This window comes from Lynx rufus, unplaced genomic scaffold (genome assembly GCF_022079265.1).
Source record: "Lynx rufus isolate CCGP_SWC_20201006 ecotype Redwood Valley unplaced genomic scaffold, mLynRuf1.p SCAF_8, whole genome shotgun sequence".
Classification (NCBI taxonomy): domain Eukaryota; kingdom Metazoa; phylum Chordata; class Mammalia; order Carnivora; family Felidae; genus Lynx; species Lynx rufus.
Genome location: NW_025814896.1, coordinates 108,069,371 through 108,090,174, shown reverse-complemented (window position 1 = coordinate 108,090,174; position 20,804 = coordinate 108,069,371). Strand labels below are relative to the sequence as shown.

At 41.8% G+C, this 20,804-nt stretch overlaps 1 protein-coding gene across 1 annotated transcript in view; it reads right to left on the bottom strand.

Annotated features, from left to right (window-relative positions):
• The window catches only part of SLC8A1 (solute carrier family 8 member A1), a 308,733-nt gene that overhangs the window by 19,230 nt on the left and 268,699 nt on the right, over nucleotides 1-20,804 (bottom strand). Inside the window, exon 7 of the mRNA XM_047069212.1 lies at nucleotides 7,058-7,333. Coding sequence (XP_046925168.1) covers nucleotides 7,058-7,333 — 276 coding nt within the window. The remainder of the gene's footprint in view (nucleotides 1-7,057; nucleotides 7,334-20,804) is intronic.

Here is a 20,804-nt window from a genome sequence, read left to right as displayed (position 1 = left end):
TTTTACAGGTAGGAAATGCTAAGTGTTTATGGGTATATAAATAGGCCTTTATCATTTCTGTAATTTTTTGAAGCATGTACCCTACTAGGTGCTTTCCATGCCAAAGGAATAAGGATATAAGGTGCCTGACCTCAAAGAGCTTGAATATAATTCTACTGTGGCATGCTTTAAAAGTAGGAAATACTAAATTGAAGCAAAGAAAGAAGTAATTTCCCACAAATTATAAGATATGTGGGAAAATATGGGATACTTTAAAAATAAATCCATATAAAAAATAAATCCACATAAAAAAATAGAGTGGTTGAGTACCAGATTATGATAAGGAGAGACAATTTGTCATCGATTGAAACTTGGACTGAATATGAGCAAATCATTTATTCTCTGTGGGCCTTAATTTCATTATGTAAGTGAGGATATTGGTGCTGTCTTTACGCGATAAAGGGACTTTTAAACAGAGGCACCGCTGTCTATACAACCTGCATGACTGTACTAGTTATGTTAGGATCCCCTGGGAAATAAAGCATAGGGATTTAATAAATTGTAATGTCTTTGTTACTCAAGTATACTCTATAATGTAGTTTTCAGAGTTTTTAGAAGTTAGGAAAGTAAAAACCAAAACATGTTAACCATGAATAAATAATATATTTTATATATGTTATATATATATATATGCATTATATATATATACACATATACATATATATATGTATGTATGTATATATATATATATATATATATATATATACACACACACACACACACACACACACACACCTGCAATGTTTTCTAGCACAATGCCAAAGAGGTAAAAAATAAATTCACTTTTAGAGAATGGTTGGGTCTCAGGGACAAGAAAATCTCAGAGGAGACAAAAATCACTTCATGTAACTTAATGATATGATCTAAATGAAATAATAGATAATATAAATACAGTGTGTCTGCCTAACACACAGTGGAGTGGTAAAGTTTTAAAAGTTTCCTTCCCTGATCATAATATTTTTCCTATTCTTTCTCATTTTCTGATGGTTTCTATTCCTTTTGACATTTTGAGAGTTGATGTCAGTGTAGAGAATGTTATTTCCTAGATTTATAGCAATTTTCGGTTGACAAAGTGCTCTGAGATCCATATTACTTTAATCCTCTCATCAACTCTGCTTAAATTGTCATGTATCGGGGCTCCTGGGTGGCTCAGTCGGTTAAGCATCTGACTTCGGCTCAGGTCATGATCTCACTGTCTGTGAGTTCGAGCCCCACGTCGGGCTCTGTGCTGACAGCTCAGAGCCTGGAGCCTGCTTTGGATTCTGTGTCTCCCTCACCTTCTGCCCCTCCCACGCCCGTGGTCTGTCTCTCTTGCTTTCAAAAATAAATAAAACATTAAAAAAAAGTTTAAACAAATTGCCATGTATCATCATGCCTGTTTTACAGGCAGGAAAACCAAGGCTGAGTCAAACAACTGATTCCAGTCATACAATGAGTAATGGTTGGAAGTCCAGCTTCCTGGATTCAGTTCTAAAGCTCTGTACCTATAGTTCTAAAACTCTCTACCTCCTTGGTGCATATTCATGACGCTTCACTAAGCAAACATAGTGAACAGCTAGTATAACTAGTTTTTTGTCAAATTCTTCCTATGGTGTTTAGAAACCTGGAAGTAATGTAACTTAAAAATAGCATACATTTTCTCTAAAATAAGGTTTTATTCTTTAAAAAAAGGTTCTATATACAGAATGGGAAAAATGCCTAAGATCATCTCTTTTCTTTCTCTTCATGATTTAAAGTGTCTACAATGAAATAATTCCTACTTGACAAAACTCAAAGGATATTCAAAACACTGGAAGTGAACAGAGAAATCTAACAATACCAGAGGCTAAGAAGCAGCCTTAGAATGCCCAATTTTAAAACTGTTGTGGTCCTAGGAGTAAACAGCTCCTAATGGGAAGATACAAGGGGCAGTAGGCCAGCTTCAGGCACAAGCCTAATCAAGACGTATGGACTACGACCAAGGTAGACTGAGTGAAGTCAAAATATTCCCAACTCATTAACATCTAAGAGTTTTCTCTGTAAGGAAGAATGCTTGCTTCTACTTGATTCCAATAGAAGCAAGAGATGCAAGGAACACCTGTGTTTGGAATGTGATATAGAAGCTGGAATATTTTGGCCCAATGTACCCAATTTCATCCAAGTAAATGTACGCAAAAACAGTATGTGCTATAGGTGGTGCCTCATACAAAAATGGCTGGCTTCTAAACTTCTTGCATTAATTTCTTTGAGATTTCGAGCCTATTTCCCATAGAAACAATCTGACATAACCTAGTTATGGTCCCAAGTCAGGCTACTGCAGAATGCCTAATTAGTACTACACAAAACATACCTAAAGTTTTAAAAGTATTGGCCTGAGTTCTGGATGGATCTGAAAATCAGCGATGATAGAGAAGAGAATGAAGAAAGAGACAAAAAATATCTTGCCCCTCATCACCCTTCCCATCATAGCCACATTATGAAAGAGGAGACTCACTGCTCTCAAGTTATCCTTGCCCTTCTTACTACAATAACCTGCCCAAATATATTCTTCAAGAATAATCCACACTGTAAAAGTATCTACTGCTCATCTCCCTCAATCATAACTTTCTTGTCTCTAGAAGGTGTTAAGAAAGTCATCTGAGTAACTCACAATAAAGTGTCAATGGATGATTTGTCCGTTCATTTATAGACACAACACATTCACATACACGGCCAAACACATGGGCACATGCAATTGTATTATCTGTTATCTGGGCATCATTTTCGAAGCCAAAAATATGAGAGAGAGACATTAAAAGGGCAAGGTTTCTGCTCCCATGAAGCCTACATTTCAGTGAGGAGAGGTAGACAATAACATCAAAAATAAACCAAAAAATCCAGAAGGTAATAAAGATTCTATGGAAAAAGGGTGATATAACACAAATGAATTGTTTGAACCACTTCACATTGTGTGGTTAGGAAAGGTCTCTTCAAGGAAGTGACATTTAGGATGAACTATAATTGAAGACAAAGAACCAGTCTTGAGTAAATGGAGGGGAAGAGCATTTTCGACAGCTAGTGCAACCTTGAGAAAGGAACGAACTTGATGTGTGGAGGACAATAAAAAGGCCAGTGGGGCTGAAGAACAAGGAGGAAAACAATGGAAAGACAGGCAAGGGCCAAGTCACATAGGGCTTTCTTTGTAAGCCAGGAGGATACTTTTGAAGTTTATCCTCAGTGAAGTAGGAAGCCCTTGGAAGATGGTAAGCAGAAATGAGGTCTGATTGCCATCTTAAAACAATCCCTAGAAGAAGCATGGAGACAAGAAGCTACTGTAGGAGTCAGAGAGAATGGCCTGTCTGGACTTGGTTATAGAGAACTAAGTGGTCCCATCATGATGTACCGTAGTGGTAAGATCTGCAGGACCTAAGGATGGCTTGACTGTGGGGACAAGGAAAAAGAAATCAAGGACACTGGGTAGATGATGATACTGTTTTCCTGAAAAAAGGCAAGATCTGGAAGGAATAGGTTTGGTTGAAGGATAAGGCAGCTGGGCAGTGGAACTAAAGCCGTTCCACTCTGCACATGGTGATTTGGAGCCCCAACTTCCACATCCAGCATCAATATAGGGAGGGCAGTTGGCATATGAATCTAGAACTCAGGAAGGTGGAGACTGGAGATACATGTTTGGTAATCATTGGCACGCTGGCGGCATTTAAGCCATGGAGACTGGTGTGATGGGCCCAGATGGGGAAGGGGGAACTGGAGACTAGGCTCTGCCTATGCCACCATTTAGAGGTGGGAGAAGACTATTCAGGAAGCCCCTCTTCTCTGGAAAAGAAGGCTCTTGCTCTGCTAGCAGGTGTGAGTCCTTAAGGTCATCTCAGCATACCTAATGTTGAGGGGGAGTGCAGACCCTCAGGGGTCCTCCTCTGCCAATAGGCTAGAATGAGTATTTAATACCAGTGGCATGAGGGAGAAGCTTTTTCCCTCCATAGAGGTTGAAAAATATAAAAAAAAAACAATTTTGAGATATTTAAATATTTAATCCTGCTTAGGGCAGGCCATCCCAAGCTGAGAGTTCAAGGGTCTCACCACAAAGAGGCAAGCAGCCCATCGAACACTAGCCGGGAACCCTTCTGCTTTAGGAAAAGTGTCAAGACATCAACCTGGAGAAAAAGCGGGGTCTCAGGACCAGTGCCGATTAATGGTACGCTTTCGGTGAAAAGAATTAGTCTCTCCTTTATTTTTCTACCTGTACCAACTGGGCTTTGTCATCTGGGAACAATAGCATCTTTTTTTTTTTTTTTTTTTTTTTTTTTTTTTTTTTGAGGAGTCAGAAGCTATAATAAGGCATTCTCTGAATCATCAGGGTTGAAGAATCAAGTCAGAAATATTATGTTTGCTCAGCATCTCATTCAATTTGCACAGCTTTTTTTGGGGGGGATGTCTGTTTATATAAATATGATGAGATTACCTGTGAATATATTGTGTGGGTAGCATGCTGTGCAGCTAATATTGCAGCAAATTACAGGAATTCTCCAGGTAGCAGAGCGAAGGAATCTGTTTTCCGATGGGAAGAATTTTTGGCGCTGAAGGGAAACCGTTCTGACAGCTAATGATTCTGTTGGATTCTCCCCAACAGGCTCTCTTACCTCTTGATGCCCCTACCTGGGTTCTGAGCTGGTTTTAAGTGGCAGAACAATGACCCCTCCAAACACTGAGGTTTAGTGTCATCCACATTTCACGTTCCAGAAAAAAAAAAAAAAAAACTTAACGATATGGTATGGCTGCCACACTTTTCAAGAGTTTAAAACAAGAGAGGCACACAAGCACGTTGGAAGACTGGTATATAGAGCCAGTTTTGAGGTATTGAAATGAGCTGGGAGATTTTTAAAAAATGTAAATATTTAGAAACAAGGATTTGACTTAGTAAAATCATTTCTTCTGATCCTTTTGAAAACAGGAGATGCATTTGGTAGGACCACCGGCTGCGTTTCCAGAGAGGTAAGCTGATTTTGAGTAATGCTGACGAGAGACCTAAGTTTTGCTTTCGTTATCCTAATTTGCACATATTCTCCTCAAGGGTTAAACCCAGGGCCAACAGTGCGTGCTAACCTGAGCACCAGCCTTAGGGAGAGTAGATTCCAAAGCATAGTTTCCTATAGTAACCTGAGATAGAGCAACGGATAGCCGTTATGTTTTGTTCCTTTTGGTACAGTTGTTCTCTAAACAGAACAACTCGCAATAAAGAATATTTTAAGGTTCTCCTCCTGCTTGCTAAATTTCCGGTTATTTTCGGGAAAAAATTCAAAGTAAAGATCAAAATGGAAACTGCTAGAAACAGCTGGGGTTGAGAGGGTGTCTGCTTCCCCACCCCCCCCACCCCCGAGGATCAGCTGTCAAATGGAAGACTGCATAGTCCTGCTCCATGGCAGGAGTGAAAGTACCCCCTAGATCCTCTGGCGCCTCCATCATCTCAGTTGGACACCGGAACTACGCCGGACCCCTTGATCAGGACTCCCAAATGGTCGATCAGTTGGATAATACCATGTGTAATATAGCTCACCAGTATAAATCTGGACAGTTTATTCCCGGTTACTCAAAGATGAATTGTCCAAACTTACACTGGTCAGACCGTCCTCAGCCGTTCATAAATAACTAATTAACAAAAGCTGCTGTTTTAATCAAATTCCTTCTATGTTTCAAATGTTTTAGTAGATGCATAATTTATAGGTGTCTTCTCCAGTCCGTACCACAATTCTGCAAGTTATATAGGACTCTCCCAATTTTACAAATGAAGGCTCAGAGACTTGTCCACAGTCACTGAGATGATAAATGTCGGAGTGCAGAAGAAGAGCTAGTAACTTCCAGTGAGGAGATATACACATGATTTAAGCTGTACTTGTTTTCAGACTCAAAACCAAAAGCCAGGGTTAGCTGTATATCTGCCATGATGTCAACTAGTGCTGGGGACTGGATCCAGAACTTCAGTTACAGTAGGCTCTGATGTGCACCAGAATCACCTGTGAACTTAAAACACACATTGTCTCGGCCTGTCCTCCTGATCTTCTGACTCCTCAGGTTGATGGTAGGTTCAGGGCATTTGCATTGTTTTTTTTCAACGTTTATTTATTTTTGGGACAGAGAGAGACAGAGCATGAACGGGGGAGGGGCAGAGAGAGAGGGAGACACAGAATCGGAAACAGGCTCCAGGCTCTGAGCCATCAGCCCAGAGCCCGATGCGGGGCTCGAACTCACGGACCGCGAGATCGTGACCTGGCTGAAGTCGGACGCTTAACCGACTGCGCCCCCCAGGCGCCCCCCTGTATCTGCATTGTTTTAAACAGGCTCCCAGGTAGTTTTGATGCTCACCAAAGTTTGAAAATTACTGCTGTCAATGTCAAGTTTGGGAGGAGGATTTCTTAGAAGTCTGAGCAAATATAATGAACTACAGTTGTAGGTGGGAAGAAAAATTCAGCTTATAAGGAATGCATGAAGGGACATCCACGAAATGTGTAGCTGCCCTGCTCGCTTTGGCCAGAATTACTTTTTCCCTGTCCTGCTCAATGTCGACTTTTTTTGTAAACTTATTCCCATTAACATTTGGGTTAAGAGAATATTGTATCAGGTTTTCAGTAGGTATTTATCTCAGGTATCCAACCATACAGTTTCATGGAAATTATCCAAACATTAGTAAATATCTAAAAGACAAATTTTGTGCTTGAAGATGATCCTGTAATTTCGTGTTTTTGAAAGTGCTAATTGTAATGGGAAGCTGATCTATCGATCTATCCATCAAACCAATGTGCTGTTTCCACGCAGGCCAGGCAGTCCCTCTGGGAATGCTTTCCTGTCACCATGATGATACTGGCCAGCATTCTAACCTTGAAAACTGCCATGACAGTTTTCTGGCAGTGACATTATTTATATCTCTGGGCTCTTGTCTTTCATAAGCCTGGCTTGTTAGCACAGTCCTTGAAATTGTGAGAAAGAAAAGGTCAGGAAGGCACATGGGCTTCCACGTCTGGGGGAAATCATATACGAATGCATTCTCTACCTGGTACCGAAGTTCCAAGCGCGACGAACACTACCGCAGTCACAGAATCTTTCAGGCCAATGGTGCATCCGAAGTGGGAAGCCAGGTCTCCAATGAAAGCTGTCAGTATGCCGATCATGAGGATGGAGACAATGAAACAGGCCCAGCCGTTCCAGTATTCTGTAGGGGGGACGAAGGCGAAGAGGACCTTCCAGAACACAGTCAGGAAATGCATCACATAATCGAAACAGGAGGGTAGCTTCTCCTCCCCACATTCATCGTCGTCGTCATCTTCCCCTGGAGACAGGAATGAAGCACATTTCATCACAACCTGCACTAATTGGGCTCCTCCTCTCTTCAACTGCCTCCTTCCTAGGCCTGAGTAACCAGGAGGTCATTAGAGGTGACTGAAGCTTAGGGTTTTCCAAGAGCCAATCATAATTAGTCAATTAATTATTAAACTACTGACATACCCCCTCACAGTGGTTCACCGGTCACTGGCAAATACTTAAGCCCCACCCAGTTCTGGTTATACTCAATCAACAGACCCTTTCTACTGTCCTATCACCTTCAGAGAAATGAAAAGGATTTCTTCCAACAGACTGGGAAGCCCTGTGCCAGGCTCAGAAAGAAGCTTCTTTTGATGCAGGGTAACTACGACAGAGCCCTTTGGCCAAAGTTCTTTCCTTCCAGCTTCAAGGCTGGCTCTGGAGATCCATGGTGAAATAATCACCTACAGGACAGTGTTCAAACAAGGCCCTCAATCACAGCTGTGGGCCCTACACATTTCTTCAGCTTTATCTCTTGCAATTACTTCAAACTCAAACTTCATCCTAGCAAAATGGAATCATCTGCATTTGTTTTCAAACCATATGTACTTTCTCCAACTTTTGTCCTTTAGAACTAAATGTGTTTGGCATGTCCTCATCCCTCCCTCCCTACCCTTCCCCACTCATCCCTTAAAACTCACTTCCTTTGTGAAACCTCTGATGGCCCCCTTGCCCTCCAGCCAGTACTTCCAAACCCCCCCCCCCCGACACTTGTGACACTAGATCAAGGTTCTCAAACTGTGGTCCCTCAGCCAGCAATATCAGCATCACCAGAGAACTTGTTAGAAAAGCAAATTCCTGGCCCCACAAAATCAGAAACTAGAGGACTGGGGGTGGAGTGGAAGGGGGGGTGGCACAGGCGATTTTGATGCACACTCAACAACCAGTCTCTCTCCAGACTGTCCATTCACTTTCTTTTCCAGTTGACTGTGAGCCTGTCGAGGGCAGGAGTTTGTTCATTTTTGTGTCCCTAGTGTTTGGTCCCATCTCCAGCATCTGTGATAAGCTGGCTAAGTGCTTGTTAAATGAAGTAATGCATGCATGAATTTCCACTGACTTTATATAACTACTTAATTACATAATATATACACACACTGCACAATTCTGCCAATTACATCCTACAATCAGTGCATAAAGAAATGCACCAAGCTTATTATTTAAAGGAACCAGGAAATCAATAATAGCATTCTAAAACAGACTTCTTCTAGAATGGGATACAGTTCTCATTCACATGTTTGAAAATTGGGATACTGAATGTCAACTCTTCTTGAAGTGCTGGCCAATATAATTTCATGTGTTTTGTGCCATTTTGGGAAGAACTCCTTGAGGACTTTGTTCATCCCCAACCCCCACAAATCTTGTCACCAAAGATCCCCTTTGTCCAACTAATGCAGTTGGCAGCAGCAGGTGAGGCTGTCAGACTTCCCATCTGACTGTGTGACCGGAGACTACCAGAAAGGAGCAAATGCGTGTGCACTCTATGAGGCACTCCGGTGGTGAAGCCATCTGGTGCAGATCATTACTGGGAAAACCCTTACGGCAGAGGAGCTTTGAGGGAAGAGGGTGTCTCACAAAACACGAGAAGAAGAAAGTCTCCATTTGTCACCTGTCACCTCACAGAAGAGAGACGAGGCAATGGCTTGCAAGAAGGCTGGGCTGCCCCCAGTCAAGGAGAGAAGCCCCAGGAGAAACCAAACCCACCAACACTTTGGTCTTGGACATTTATCTTCCAGAACTGTGAGAAAGGAAATTTCTGTTGTTTAAGCTACCCAGGCTGTGGTCTTTTGTTACAGCAGCCCTGGCAAACTAATACAGTCCCTTCGGAAGCCTCCTGGGTCATGACACTGATATTTAAGGACAACCACTCAGTGTTTCTATTACCCACTCCTTTCTTATTTGCTTATCCATTTCTTCTTTTTTCCCTCTAACTTTTCTTCTCATTTCCCTTTCACCCTATGCTTTGGGTCCAGAAGAACTCACTGTGAGAGCAGCTGTTGTTAGGGCTTATTGGAGAGAAAGAGGAAGAAGAGAATCCTGTTAATTTCTCCAACTCCTCTTCTTCCCAACTCCCCATCCCAAAGATGGGAGAGTTGCAAAAATACCCCACGGAAGCTCAGGAAAAACACTGGAGTTTCTGGTTATATTTATTTTGTATATGATCCTCTATATTTTTGGACAGTTTGTAATTTAATAGGATATATGATTAAAGCAGTTTGGAAAACATGGATTTTAATTATTTATAGAAACATTATTCTGCCTCTAATTCTACAAAATTACTTAATTTGGGGTGTCTAAGACTCATTATGAAGAAAAAGCAAATAGTGAAGCTTCTCTGAAGAAATGACACTTGTAAATCGAGAGTAGACATTATATTTGTCTTCAGGATGGCAATAATAACACCTTTCCCATGAGGGGTGTGCAGGGGAGTAATTAGATCATCTCTTCAAAGTGAGGATATTTCAAGATAATGATTATCATGGTAGTTATGATTTTCCCACACTTGGGATTGTACTGCGTTTCCTTGCCATTATTTAATTGATTAGTCAACATGCTGGGTCCTAAGGTTACTTTCTAGGCTTTTAGAAACAAAATTGAATCTTGTCCTCTGGAATTATCTTCATGATGCATAAGTGTGCAATGCAAAATAAGTGTGTGCATGTATGAGAGAGAGGGACAGAGAGATAAATTTCCTTCTGTAGGTCTCCAGCATTACAAGGTATCTGAAATATATATATATACACACACACATATATATATATGTGTATATATACACATATATATGTATATATACACATACACATATATAAAACATACACACGTATATTATATATATATATATAAAACACGTATGTGTGTGTGTGTGTGTGTGTGTATATATATATATATATATATATATATATTTTTTTTTTTTTTTTAAGAGCGAGAACATGAGCAAGGAGCAGAGAGAGGGAGAGAGAGAATCCCAAAGAGGATCTGCACTGTATGGAACCCAATGCGGGACTTGAACCCATGAACTGTGAGATCATGACCTGAACCAAAGTCAGACGCTTAACCAACTGAGCCACCCAGGCACCCTGGTGTCTGAAATATTTTAACACATAAATATGGAATGGGAGGGCCCATCTGTTTTATTGCAATTCTAAGTAGAAGTGCCTTCCCATCCTTCTTCCTGGGATCACACTGCTCTTTATAAATTTTAATCTCCAACTCAGATGCCTAAATATTAAAAATGACCCCTAACTTCCATGTATGAAGCACAATTACCCTGTCTTGGAGAAGGAAAAATACGATGTTTGTCCATCACCACCAGGACTGAGAAGTTTGTTTCCTGCAAAGAGCAGTGGAACATTAAAACACAAAAAAACACCTGGAACATCTTTTCTGTGATGGCAAAAGTGATAGCAATGCTCCAGTTCTGTGTGTTTGCCAGCTTAGGCTTACTGGAGGCTACATAATTCTTTCAAGTCCTTCCTCTGCATTAACAAAGAAACAGGCAGTTTGGTGGGTTCCCTTTTATAGGATCCCAAGCAAAGGATCTTCTTAGGTTAGAATCCTCCTTTTCAGCTTTATGGATTCCACTAATGGAAAGATAACAAGCTATATTCGATTAATCCTTCCCATGGCCCTTCAAATGATTTCCTTGAGACCTGCTGGACTTCCTAAATATAGCTACAAAAATAGCCAAATGATTAAAACCACAGAGAAGAGAGCATCAGTTCAACTACTGACATAACAGAACTTGAACTGACCCTGCTCTGGAGCATGGGAACAAGGTAGCATTAGCATGATTGATCATGATAGGGAATCCTCACCTTGGGACCTGCAGATAACTTAGCATCTAATGTAGACCAGGTGTTAGAGTGCATCCCTCCAGAGGTACCCAGGATTTGGCCTCGGTAAGGGCTTTATCAACCAGAAAAAGAGGTCACTGGGGTATAGGGGACACTTAGGTCAGAAGACTTAAGACAATTTCTAATTCTCATAGCTTCTTTGGGAACAAGACTTGACCTTCCTGAGCCTCAGTTCCTCATCAGTCAAATGAGTTTCCTAACTCCCACATTACAGATCTGTGGTAAGGACTGGAAGAGGAAATGTTAGAGTCTTTTGTGAAACTGTGAATCCCTTTACTGACAGACGTCTATGTTCCTTCTCTATTGCTAGTCAGAAGGAAGGTAGTAAATCAATATGATCTGAGGATCCTGATTTCACAGAATCTATATTCTGTTTGAGTGAGTCATTATCACCACAGCTTTCCCAAGTTGCTTGAGTGTAAGAAAAGAAAAACGGAGAGAACATGATAGTGTCTACTAAGGCACTAAACTTTTTCACATATCTGATCTTATTTAATCCTTACAATAATGCTACAAGGTAAACGTCATTAATCCTGTTGTACGTACAAAAACCCTGAAGTTCACAGGGTTTAAGTGATTTTCTAAAATAATCACACAGTTGGTAAGTGGCTGATTTGGGATTTGATCTAACAGCCCAGGAAACATTTTACCACAGGTGATGTCTTTTGGAAGCAAGTTGAGAAGTATAGCATCTATTACATATTGATTCAAAGTTTGAATCTGAGAATACTTCTAATGCTTAGTGCTGTATAAATACAATGTTGCCTTTTTTAGGAATTTGAAAACATTGATGTACCCTGTTTGTATCGTAATTCATATGGTTTCTTTCCTAGATCTGATACATTTTTGGGTCAGGTCAGCTGTATGATCTTTCCCAAGACCTTGGGGACCAACTAAACATAGAAAACAATAAATAAAGGGAGGGCATCATGGTTATGACCACTTTAAAATTTCTACTTGAGTGTAGCCAGTTCTAATTTCCATTTCTAGTTGTCAAAGGTCAACCATGTAGTTCTGAATCAAACACCCTGCCTACATCTGGCTCTTCTCTCTAGAATTTGGGAAACTGGCCTATGTTGTCACATAGGGGACATGTGTGCTGTTGTCACATAGGGGAGAGTTTGGGGAATGTGTGCTATTAATCTGAGGAAGGGTCTGTCTTTCAATTACTTCTAGGTATTTACCTATCATTAGTCTATTTTTCTTTTGCAAGAGTATCCTCCAATTAAGGGAATAGGAGAATGACCAGATGCTTTTCAGGAGTATGACAGAGTGCATTTAGGATGACATCTGCCAACTGCACCGCCATCCATATGACCTGAGCCCCGCATACATTACTCCACAGCCCCATGTAATATAGAAACCAATAACTGTGAAGCTTGATCACCCTACAGTGGTTTTCTATATTCAACACACATTGTTTTGAGCCTAAGTTCTTTATGAAATTTTATTCCTTTTTTTCCAAGTGGGAATGATTTGATGTCTATCTAGTCTCTGAGCACAAAGATTTGTTCAATCCAATGAACAGGCTCATTTGATTGAGCTTTCTCCTCTGTAGCTATCACTTTTTTTTTGCAACATGATACACAGGAATTACCAAAAAAGTTCTCTTCAGTTGTAGATTTCCATTTTTCTTTGCTTTCAAAGGTTCTGACAGAATCGTAAAGCGTTAAGACAAAAGAAACCTTAGCAATCTGTGAAATCAACCCTCCCCATTTTAAGAGGAAAAACTACAAGTGGATCTGAAAATTTTTTGTTCTCTTGCTTTCCTGTATCTCTCTCCCCTATTTCCCCCCCATTTGAAACATAAGGTTTTGAGTTAAACCCAGTAGCTTTTACTGTCTTGCTCACTCAGGGACCTAAAAACTTTTCTCTCCGTTCCCTCCCTTTTTTCCCCCTCAATTTTAATGTTTATTCATTTTTGAGGGACATAACATGAGCAGGGGAGGGGAGGGGCAGAGAGAGAGGGAGACACAGAATCCGAAGCAGGCTCTAGGCTCTAAGCTATTAGCACAGAGCCCAACGCAGGGCTCGAACTCATGAACCATGAGATCATGATCTGAGACAAAGTCGGACGCTTAACCAAGTGAACCACCCAGGCGCCCCTCCATTTCCCCCTTTAAGTGTTTGTATGTTATTTCTAGTGAGAAAACATTTGTGCGTCTCTTTCCATTCTTAACAGTTTCTATATGCCGCTAAATTCAGTGACCCAAAGATTCATTCCCAAACAAGAACTTGTCTCTTGTTCTGGATTTTGAAGAAGTGCTATAAACATTTTCCTATAACGTAATGGCTAGGAAGTATTTACTTTATGTATATTCTCTGATGACAAGTAGAAGATATCAGCAATTTTTCCACTAAGTACACTGCAGGATAACTCCTTACTAAAAGAAATCTCAAAACACAATTTACTCAGATTACTAGATCTGTGCATTGTCAAAGCACAGAGGAAAAAAATGCAGACCTTTGCTTTTATCAAATGAAACGTGAATATTAGAAAATGCCTGGACTTAAAGCATTGAGAGGGTTTCAGAGCTTTCTCAGGTCAATTTTCTGCTTAAGATGAATTCCTTTAAAATCTGTCTACCAAATGGTCAACTGTGCCGCACTTGAGAGTCTTAGCTACTGGACAGTTCATGATCCCACAGTCCAAGGTTTAGAGGGCTCTGGGTTAGGTTCCGTTCATTTGCCCAGATCCCATAGGCTCTCAGGCCATATGGAATAGGTCCATCTTGCTCCGTATGCCATTCCTTCAGGCAATTGAAGCTGGATACTCTCATATCGACCTCAGTCTTTGCTCCAGGTTCCTTTGGCAAGCTGGCCATACTCCTCTGAGCACTAAGTCCTTCTCCTGTTTTAGAATACAGTACGTGGAGCTGAGTGTAACTTCAAGAGGCACCTAACTCACCTGCACTGGGGGAAGGTCTCTTACCTTTCGCATCCTGGACACCATTCACTTTCATTAATGTACACACTGGGCTTTTGGTAGCCACCTCAAATACTGTCCTACATAGAACTTATACCTGTATGTCAACAACTCTTTCAATGCCATTTCTAGGTCATACCTCCCATTTCCCATACTAGTATAACTGATTTGGGGGGACTAAAACTATACAATGTTTTATCTGTCCTTATTATGCTCTTTAAGAGACATAATTCCTTACTGTCTGTTCAGTCCACTAAAACTGAATACTATAATACCTGTACTTTTTATTAGAATACCAGGTATTAGAATACCTGTACTTTTGACATCATGCCAGCTCTTTCTAAGAACTTTCCTTCTTGAAGCTTTCTTCAAAATGTATTTGGATTGTGAAAAAGTCCCTGGGAAGCTCATTGTCCTTCGGGAGAGTGCGAGGCTTGCTGTTCATCTCTAGTCTGCCTTAGTCCCTGCAGGCAAAGGCCTGAGAGCAAGCCTAGGGGAGAGAAGTCCATCTTCACAAACTAGTGGGGATTTGAATTAGCGTGGAGACTCGATGTCTAGAATACAGTGTGCCTGCACACCCACATCTAAGTGCACTCCTAGAGACTTGACTGCTCTCTAGTTTTTATTCTATGTCCCTCAATAAGTAAATGCATTGGATATCAACACCACTGTGCATGAAGTTTGAGTTCAAGATTGCTATAGATTTGTAACTTGGACCTCTGGCCTGTTCTGAGATGGAGAGGACACCTACATAGACCTTGTTAATCATCCCCAACCCCCAATTCCAAGCCAGAGACAGCTATGGGCGATTCTGCCCCATAGGATCAGTGCTAATTTCAGCCCATGCTTGGGGGGTTAGGGTCATGTGATGTGTGACAGTGCTGGAAGGGACACAAGGCAACTCAATCCCCGTGAATCCTTTCAACCTTGTCTGGAATAAATGAACCCCTGGGTGAAAGAACAGAATCCCTACCAGCTTAGGCCATCATGGACCTTATTAGGACAGTTGGCTCAAGAAGTATCTCCCGTGTCAGAAGTATTTCTCAGCAGATGTGGCCAGTGTCAAAATGAAAATCGATCCACTAAGGAGTGCTCGTTCCAAGTAAGTCTGAATATTAGCAAAACGAATCAGTTTAAAGCTGAAAATGGACTGTGTAGCTTCACCCCCTTTCTCTTTGTAAAGAGTTCCTTAATGTGAGCTGAGTGTTCCTAATGATTGTAGCTTGACATAATTAGTCATGCAATTATGCCCCAAGCTTTGTCTTTGCGAAATAACTCCAAGTCAGGCTAAATATCTTGAAACTCAGTGTACTCTTACCCTTTATTGACTGTAGGATGAACAGAGTTCCAGGCTTCTGCAGTAGAGAAGCATATTCCCTATAGACTTGAGCACCTACGAAATAAACCTTCAACAAGTGGAATTGATACTCGGCAAGTGTGGATGCCTCCTGCTAGTTTAGATGGTTTAGTTACAGTGGGTGGATTGTGAGCACACCAGGTTCTAAGACTGGCCTGAGGGCTCTGATAACACTTTGTAAATATCAGCAGCTGAGTCTGAATTACCCTCCTAGAGTGTAAAAGTTGAGCTTTGGAGGAACTCTGGGCAGCAATAACCCTGTGATTTTCAACAAACAGCTCAATGTTATGTCCTAGGAAAATGCTGAAATTTATGTAAAGGTAGACATGTACCAAAGCCGGCCTCACACGCAGAGCAGCATGAAGACTGGATTCTCTTAAGATACTGCTGTGATCAAGCTAGGAGTTCAGGTTCACTTACTGAGTGCGTACTCTCATGCACACGGGTAAACAGATACATCCCATCTAATCTTCGTCCTTGTAGCAATCTGGTCAAGGAGGTATTATTTTCTCCATTTTAAAGGTGAAACCAAACCTCGAAGAGTTTAAGTGACTTGGTTATGAAATCTGAACCTCTTTCCACCACTTCACTGAGATTAACTTGACCCAATGTTTCCAGTGGAAAAAATTCTCTGTGGTTTGTCCAGCAGAAATCCAACCTGATAAAATCTAAGCTCATTAAAATATTCTCCTTAAATACTCCTAAAAATACTCTCCTTAAAATAACCCTCTGCATACATCATGTATAAAATACTGAATGCTCTTTTGGGGGAATGGATGGATGGCCCTAGTTTCTTCTTCTGCAAGAGTCTGATTTTCCTTTCATCTTAGGGAAAATCCTCTACTGGTGGTTTATATTGGCCCTGTTGAGAAGTGGGAACCTTTTCATTCTGGTGGCAAACATCTCTCTCTCTGCATAGCAAACAGAAGGAATCCAGCTCTTCAGGAGCTCTTGCCCACCCCTACCCCCAGCACCCCCTGCCCCCTGCCTGCCTTCCTGGTCTCAAGATCACTCGATGAAACTTTGTTCTTTTTGTTTGTTTGTTTGTTTTAATTTTTTAATGTTTATTTATTTTTGAGACACAGCACAAGTGGGGAATGGGCAGAGAGAGAGGGAGACACAGAATCCGAAGCAGGCTCCAGGCTCTGAGTTGTTAGTACAGAGCCTGACGGGGGGCTCAAACTCACCGTGAGATCATGACCTGAGCCGAAGTCAGACGCTTAACTGACTGAGCCACCCAGGTGCCCCAGTGAGATTTTGTTCTGATCTCGAGGTTTGTGAGTTGATTTGCTGGCAAGGTGGCGATGTACACTTAGTATCTAAAATTAGAATCATGGCTTTGGTTCACACAATACAAAATGATTGCAATTACTTAGCACCCCTCATCTGCTTGCCCGTGTTTCCTTCTCTCTGTTGTGATTTTCAGCGAGGCCCCAGTAAATAGGCCTGCCGCTGACAACAAAGGGACTTCATGAAGTGATTTACATGTTCTCGGGCACAGATTCTCCATGTGCTTCAGTTTCCACTCCTGGAAATTGAGGATAGCTATTACTAATTTAATCCTTAGTGATGAGAGAGCATAAGGCAAGTTGAGGGCAAAGCACAAGCTAGCACGCCCCCCTCCCCAGGGGCTGTCCAAGAACAAAGGGGAAAACAAATGGTTAAAGATCACAGGCAAGACATCAGTCTCCATCAGTTTACAAATACATTAGTAAATTATAAGCAAAAGGCAATCTTATCAATAACCTAATCTCCAGAAACCTGTAGACTCAGTTTCCAGGAGCCCCCAAAATCACCCCTCCATAATGATATGGGGAACAGAGGCAAGAAGGAAATTGCAGGTAAAATTAAATTTCCTTATAACCTGCAGCCCATTGACAAATACTTGAGGCAAATAAAGAGAATAACATTTCCCCAGTAACTCTCTACTGTCTTAATGTTAATGCTTTGCTAGAGGGACAAACAACCTTAGCTTGACAATGCCTAGGCCTCCCACATCCTGTGAATCTGCTTCGGCATATGAAAATCCTTTTGGAAACTACCTCTTGACTTTATCTCCCCCCAACTCCATAGTATATAACCAGTCACTCTTCACAACCCCGGTGCAGCTCTTTATGACCATGGGTCTGTCCTCATACTTTAATAAAATCACCTTTTTATGCTAAAGAAGTCTCAAGAATTCTTTCCTGGCTGTCAGCTCTGAACCCCTACCATTCCAAAACCCCATCATTAGTTCTGATGACAAGATAAATGAAGTTTTTAAAAGAAGCTGTATGCTTCTATGTAGTAAAATCTGTTTTGGACGGGAGGATTAGCTCATCCAGATGGGGTACCTCCATTCCCAGTGCTTGTGTGCACTTTCCATAAAGGGTAGGCTGGTTACAGTGGATGTTGACAATCAAGTTTGTCTGCCAGGAGCTTTTTAATTTTCCATAAATAATAGCCCTGATGGAGCTCTGGTGATGGTTTTCTTCCATATAAACCATCTTAAAAAGATCTCTTTCCCTCTCCTTATTTATAAGTCTATGGCCCATTTTTCTTATCTGGTTAAAGCACGGAACAAATGAGATTAAGTTTATGGGTCGGAACTCTAAGAATATTTTACATCGCTGTTTTGTACGCAACTCTAGGCCGAACCCCTAACCTGGACCAGTATCTGTAGTCAATCTTTAAAGGGAATGGAGTGGTTGAAAGAGTGACTTTATTTGTACCATTCATTTTTTTTTTCGGTGAATATTTAGTAATAACTTGTGTGTCAGGGAGAGTTCTAGGCATTGGAAATATACACAAATAAAACCCCACAGAACTTCCATTCTGACCGGGAGAGATAGATAGCAATCAAGTAAAACAAATGAACAAACCTCATGATTTCAGATACTGATATGGGCTAGGAAGACAGTGAAGTCAAGTAGTGTATTCGTGTGAGAAGTAAGGGAGGTGATTCATTTTCAGAAATATCAAATAAAAGCTGTGCTGTCTAGTTAACAATAGGTTTCCAACCTAATGAAAATATGTATGAACCCCACTCCCACCACAATGGAGTCCCAGACCCTTGGACACTTCACTTTTTGGTCTTTTCCCCCCTCTCTATCTCTTGGGCTTATTTTCGCAGGCTTTGCAATGAGCATGCACCGAAGAACAAAGGAGGGACTGTAAATCTCTGAGTCACCTCAGGAAATGTACATTTGTTCCAATCAGACTACTTGTTGCTTTACATGGGCAGAGGTGACGTCCAGGTAAGGCTGTAACCTCTGTAGAACTCAGCCAATGAGGAATCAGGGGTGGGACTTATATGCTGGGGGATAAATTGTCTGCTGTAACTACCCTGAGTGTGCCTGTCCATCAGATACCTGCTCTTGCAAGAACGTTGATTGAAGCCTCACTTCAGTGTGCTCCAAGTCTCCGTGTCCCTCCTTTGATTGGATCAGTGGGCTTATTCTCACACTAGTGACTGGGTAGTTGAGACACTCCTCTGAAGAGGTGACCTGGAAGCTGATACCTTAATGGTGAGAACATCCAAACAGAGGGAAAGCCTTTCTTGTGTGTGTGGGGAAGCAGCTTGTGCAAAGGCCCTGAGGCAAGAGCATAGTGTGAAGAAAAGGACTAAGCCTATGGCCTACAGGCATTAAACTCTGGAGTCACAAGTGTGACAAGATGGAAGGAGGATTGAGTCTAGAATCAGAACCTATAGGTTGGGGTCTGAATCCTAACTTCTGTTCCTCCATCTCATAAATGGGTTCATGGATACATACTGCACAGGGTTGCTGTGCGGCTTGTGTGAACAGGAAACTGTCCACCATTGGTGAGATGGTTCACTCATTCAGTGCTGCAGAGTTGTTGACTCAGGAAAGTTTTGGTCTTTGCTTTGTCTAGCCCTAAAGTATCACATCATCAAGAGACTCAGAGGTCCTTGGGGAAGATCAGGGGCCAGGCATGGATGGAATAAGTGCTAAGGTGCTGGTTCTACAAATACCAACTCTAAAAGAAAAAAATGAGAGCAATACTATGAAGTTTGGCAAGGGCCAACAATTCTAAAACAGGCTCTGTGTGACCTTGGATGAGACACTTTCCCTCTCTGGTCTCAGTTTCTTGTTTATCAAAATAAGGGGAGGTTGGAATAGCTGCTCAGTAAGCTCCTTTTTAGCTCTGGGCAGATTCTGTTCTAAGATGTGCTTTTTTTTTTTTAATTTTTTTTTATAACATTTATTTTTGAGACAGAGACAGAGCATGAACGGGGGAGGGTCAGAGAGAGAGGGAGACACAGAATCTGAAACAGGTTCCAGGCTCTGAGCGGTCAGCACAGAGCCCGATGCGGGGCTCGAACTCACAGCCCTCACGGACCGTGAGATCATGACCTGAGCCGAAGTCGGCCGCCCAACCGACTGAGCCACCCAGGTGCCCCTAAGATGCGCTTAATAGGACAGAAGACATAACACCAAGCCAGACGTGTTGAGACAACGGCAAGGCAGGAGAGCTGAAATGGGGTGGGGGTGGGGGTGTGTGTCCAAGCCTGTTGCTTCAGGTAAGTGGCTTTGGTTGCAAGAACCAGCATGACACGGTCTTTACCAAGAAAGCAGACTGAACAGCAAGAGATAATGCTGCAAGTCACTTTTATGAGGCTCCCCTCTGCCTTTGGGGTGTGTGTATGTGGTGGCCGTGGCCATGTTTTCTCCTCCTTCCACCTCTTTGGATTATGCCGAAATGTCTCCCCCACTGAAAACAGTGTACGAAGGCTCTCGCCTAGGGATGAAATGCCCCCCATGCCTCATGCATTGATTTGTAAGCAACCGCTAGAAGAACTGTATTCGCATCTCAGCAGCCAACGCCAACAAAAGACCTACTGGATCCAGTGATGGAGCATTGTTTGCAGAGCTGAGCTGCTGCCTCTCCAGACAAAAGCTGCATCAGAGACGTGACTTCAGGCTTACAAATAAGAGCCGCTGAATCATTCTGGAGCCCTTCAGCACTGTGTTTTCCTGAAGATTTTGTAATAAGCAATTTAAGAGAAAAACAGCTCAACAAGCCAATATTCTTTTCAGAAATACCAGCTAACGCATATCCAAGGGACAGAAGATAACTGCTTATTTCTCCCACCCTCTCATACTCCCGCCCCTGTGTAGCTGGCCTGCGCTGTTCTAAAACAGGGTCAAAGCTACCTGGTTCAACATTTTATCCTGTCACCACTGACATTTTTAAGATGATAGATATTCTAGATTTGCTTTGCCTAACCTGCGAATAGGGCCCCAAATAGTTTTCTCTCTGGAAATTTCTGTAACCCTTTCTTCCTCATGCCTTGTGCCTTTCC